The sequence below is a fragment of the Myotis davidii genome, unplaced genomic scaffold (genome assembly GCF_000327345.1).
Source record: "Myotis davidii unplaced genomic scaffold, ASM32734v1 scaffold174, whole genome shotgun sequence".
Lineage (NCBI taxonomy): Eukaryota > Metazoa > Chordata > Mammalia > Chiroptera > Vespertilionidae > Myotis > Myotis davidii.
In genome coordinates this window covers 1773300-1778159 of record NW_006289087.1, presented here as the reverse complement: position 1 = coordinate 1778159, position 4860 = coordinate 1773300, and the positions used below count along the sequence as shown (strand labels likewise).

At 50.0% G+C, this 4860-nt stretch overlaps 1 protein-coding gene across 1 annotated transcript in view; it reads left to right on the top strand.

Moving 5' to 3' along the window:
* The window catches only part of DNAH14 (dynein, axonemal, heavy chain 14), a 157968-nt gene that overhangs the window by 138270 nt on the left and 14838 nt on the right, over positions 1-4860 (top strand). Inside the window, exons 64-68 of the mRNA XM_015562337.1 lie at positions 273-325; positions 884-1120; positions 2449-2534; positions 2829-2985; positions 4520-4722. Coding sequence (XP_015417823.1) covers positions 273-325; positions 884-1120; positions 2449-2534; positions 2829-2985; positions 4520-4722 — 736 coding nt within the window. The remainder of the gene's footprint in view (positions 1-272; positions 326-883; positions 1121-2448; positions 2535-2828; positions 2986-4519; positions 4723-4860) is intronic.

The window sequence follows — 4860 nt, the reverse complement described above, 5'->3', positions numbered from 1 at the left end:
TGGTAACAAGCTATTTCCCTGAAAAGACACGGAGGATTCCTCAGGCGCTTCAAGTCGGGGCTTCTGTGTGCGCTCCACCAAAAGCAGCCTGAGGTCCGGGGCAGTGTCCGTCTCATCGCTGTGCCCCCTACGCGGTTGGGCATGTCACTGGGGCTCGGTAACTTTGGGGCGAATGAATGACCGTGGCTACGGTTAAGGTAACCCTAATCTACACGATTAGGAGGCTGAGAGGTCCCATGGTCTCTCTGTCACCTGTAAGTTGGAGGATCCAGGAAAGCTGCGGGTGTGATTCAGGCCAAAGGCCTGAGACCAGAGGAGCTGCTGGGTAAGCCCTGGGCGGAGGCCAGTGCACAGGCAACCAAAGAAAAAATAGGCCAACGGGACCGCATCAAACATAGAAACCTCACAGTCAACGGAGAGGAAAGACAAGCTATGGAATGAGAGAAATGTTTCAAATCATATATCTAATAAGGAATTCATATACAATATATATATATGCCTAAGTGACTGTGATGACCCACAATGCGCTCCCACACCCAACCTCCCACAGTCCCTCCCCCCGGCTGGCTGGCCCCAATCGGCGCTCCCACAGCCACCCTCCCACAGTCCCTCCCCCGGGCTGGCTGGCCCCAATCGGCCTCCCACTGTGGGAGCACGCTGACCACCAAGGGGCAGCTCCTGCGTTGAGCGTGTACCCCCTGGTGGTCAGGGCGCGTCATAGCGACCGGTCGTTCAGGTCGTTCGGCCGTTCGGTCGCTGGGATTGTCACATGAAAGAGCTCTCTCCCAACAATAGGTATTTACTGAGCATCGACTTCGCGACACGTCCCTCACAGGTGCAGGGTGCGTCTCCTGCAGCGTGACCCTCTCTCCTTCCCCTCCAGGCCTGTATGAAATGGACAGAGGCGGGCACCTGCGCTGGGTCTCGTACGCCAGGTGGAGGCAGTGCCGGTACCTCAGCCGTCAGCTGGAGGCCTTCTCTGCCCTGTGCCAGTCCCTGCTGTTCAACTGGTCCCAGTGGAGCGCTTTCCAAGCCAGCACGGCCCTGTACGTTCTGCTGGGCACACCTTTCTCTGGAGAAAGGGCTTCCCTGGAGGAGAGCGAGAAATCGCCCGAGGAAAGTAAGAAGGCATTTCACGTTGTGACCTAGCTCGACCGCATCCGTGTGTGTGTGTGTATGTGTGTGTGTGTGTGTGTGTGTGTGTGTAGATATCCCCTATGAATGGAATCCGGTAGCTTATATGATGAAAAATGCAAGAGAGGAACATTACTACGTTGTAAGCATGTCTCTTTTTTTTTTTAATATATATTTTTATTGGTTTCAGAGAGGAAGGGAGAGGGAGAGAGAAACATCAATGATGAGAGAGAATCATGGATCGGCTGCCTCCTGCACGCCCCCTACCGGGGATCAAGCCTGCAACCCGGGCCCGTGCCCTTGACAGGAACCGAACCCGGGACCTGTCAGTCCGCAGGCCGACGCTCTATCCACTAAGTCAAACCAGTTAGGGCTATGTAATTTTTCTTGCAAAAAAAAATGACCTAATCACAGGGAAATTCACAATATATCTTTAGGTGGGAAAGACAGACTACAAAAGAATAAATAGTAAAAAGGTTGTTCTGATTTTAACCCGTGCCCTTGACGGGAACCGAACCCGGGACCTTTCAGTCCGCAGGCCGATGCTCTATCCACTGAGTCAAACCGGCGAGGGCTAACAGATGTGTTTTAGGTATTGTTTTTACATAAGAGACGTGTTTTAAAAAATTGCATAGGAAATAGAACTTAATTTAAATGACTTGCTACTTTTAGCATATCTTTTCCATTTTTTTTTTGTTTTTTTTTTTCAGTTTGAGCGCTTCCTCCTCACTTTTCCCTGCCCCTTCCACCCACGTCACCCCTATTCAGGGTTCACCACCCCAAGTCATGTCTCCTTCTATCACCATTTGTCCCCCCTAGGCCAGTGATGGCGAACCTTTTGAGCTCGGCGTGTCAGCATTTTGAAAAACCCTAACTTAACTCTGGTGCTGTGTCACATGTAGAAATTTTTTGATATTTGAAACTCTAGTAAAACAAAAATTTATATTTTTGATATTTATTTTATATATTTAAATGCCATTTAACAAAGAAAAATCAGCCAAAAAAATGAGTTCGCGTGTCACCTCTGACAGGCGTGTCATAGGTTCGCCATCACTGCCCTATGCTCTCCTCCACCTCTCCCTTCTCCGCCCGCCCCGCTGCAGTCACTGCACTGTTGTCTGTGTCCAAGGCTTCTTTCTCTTCTTTTGCCCACTTCCTCTACCCCCTCCACCCAACCCCACCGTCAGCCTGCTCTCCACCAATGAGTCTGTCTCCACTCGGCTTGTTAGCTCATTGCGTTCATTTGTGGCATCTCCTAGTGAGCCCAAGTGTTCAATGGTTAATCCTCGTCCCTTTTCTCTCAATTGTGTCCAGCTGAACTGCCGAATGAACACGAAGAAGTACATCGTCCTGTAAATTTCCCCTGGGAGAAACTCACTCCGTTTCAAAGACTTATTTTGGTAAGACGAGCTGAGAGCGGATAATCGGTATTCTCCATGTTTCGAGCCCTTGCACAGTAACTAAACGCCTCCGATTTAACGTCGAGCCGGCCGCCTGGCTGGTGTGGCTCAGGGGTCCTTGGGGTTAAGGACGAGAACCGTGGAGGAAGTTTATGTAAGTGCTTGGTTGGTCCAGGAGACGGAGCAGGAGCCAGCAGCCTGAGGGTGACAAAGGGCCGTGACCAACCGCGCAGAGAGCACAGGTCCTCCCAGCGATGGTGGCCGGGCCCCACCCGTCCCCGTTTGCTTTTCTAGATAAAAATTCTCCGACCAGAGCGTTTGAAGAACGCGGTGAGAAAGTTCCTGACTGAAAAAATAGGAAGTGAGTACATTCACAGAACCGGAACTAATCTGAAAGAGTCCTATAAAGTTTCCAACGCCAGGACTCCCATGGTACTCATTCACTCGCAGGGTAAGCTGCTGCCACACCGGTAAGATGATGCCACTGTCTGTCAAAAGATGTGGGGAAATAGGGCTGTGTCCGCTTTAAAAGATTGTCCCATTCGTACTTAAACATTTGGAAAAGGGACAGATTACAATTTTAAAGCACATTGAGAATGAACCATTCGCCCGGCCAGTGTGGCTCAGTGGTTGAGCTCCAACCTGCGAACCAGGAGGTCTCAGTTCAATTCCCAGTCGGGGCATGTGCCCAGGTTGTGGGCTCCATCCCCAGTAGGGGGTGCACAGGAGGCAGCTGAGCAATGATTCTCTCTCATCATTGATGTTTCTATCTCTCTCTCCCTCTCTCTTCCTCTCTGAAATCAATAAAAATATGTATTTTCTAAAAAAAAAAAAAAGAAATAATGAACCCTTGTAAAAGGGCAAAAAGGAATAAGATTTACAAATAATGGAAACATTTTCAGCACTAGTTTTCTGTGCAAACAGGAAATATCTCCCAAACACATATTATTGATCAGAAGGTTGAGTTTTTCCCTTGTACCTGTTAACTGTTTAATTGACATCAACTCACGAAAAATATGTCTGTTAGAAAATAAGCTATCAGGAATTGGTCCTTCTGATCCGGCCCCTGTATTCCTCAAAACACCAAATGCGTTTCTTTTTCATTTTCTTGTCTTGGATCTGCAGACCCTAAGCAAAATATTTTCTTCATCTGTCTTCGGTTCCTCATCACCTCCAAATCAAACACGTCTTTAGGACTCACCATTTCCAAGCTTTGACTCCCCTGGGCCAAAATCTCGTTCAAAATGCCTTTCATGTACAGACCTTCTCGTCGGAAACTTTTCTGGGTAAAACAGCTGGCTCTGTGCCTGCCACCCGGGGGCCATCCACTTAAGACTTAGCCCGAGATGGCAGCGAGGGTGCTAGGCATCACGGATCCAAGTTCTAAGCAACAGGATGGAGGGAAAGGACGGTTTTACACACCTGGGTAACGAACGTGGCTGCCAGCGCCTACTCACAAAACTTAGATGCCCATCCCTCGCGTCAAGAGAGGCGGAGCCTTGAGTGGTCTGGCTCAGTGAATAGAGCGTCGGCCTGCGGACTGAAGGGTCCCGGGTTCGATTCTGGTCAAGGGCATGTACCTTGGTTGTGGGCACATCCCCAGTGAGGGGCGTGCAGGAGGCAGCTGATCGATGCTTCTCTCTCATCGATGTTTCTAACTCTCTCTCCCTTCCTCTCTGTAAAAAATAAAATATTTTTTTTAAAAAAAAGAGAGAGAGAGAAGCGGAAAATACAGTATTTCAGCTGGGTGCACGGCCATCCCAAGTAACACTGGGCTTCAGCCTCAGAGGAGGAGGGAGCAGTGATGTTGGCGTCGATGACAGAGCGGCTGCCTTGGTCGGGAGTACCCCGCCCCCATGAGCCAGGAAGCCTCGGTTCCCACCCCACCGCCACCTTCTCCCACCACCGCTCACAAACGCGAGGCTGTACTCCAGGGGGGTCCTACGAGCTTACGGTTGCCCGTGCCTCTCTGCACTGTTACCCAGGGGTGGACGTCATCAATACACTCCTGAAGTTCGCCCAGGAGTTGGAAGGAACCCCCCAGCACGTGACCATGATTTCTCTGGGCCAAGGCCAGGCAGCTAAAGCGGAAGACCTGATCGCGGACGCCCTCGCCAAAGCCGGGCAGTGGGTCTTCCTGCAGAACTGCCACCTCGCCGCGTCCTTCATGCCGCGGCTCTGCACCATCGTGGACTCGTAAGTCACCCGCGGGCTTTTTTTTTGGTGTTTTTGTTCTTGGGTTTTGGGGTTTGTTTTTTGTTTTTTGTGGGTTTTTTTTTTTTTTTGCTTTTGTTGCTTCAGTTTGTTTTGTAAATTAAAAAGTAAT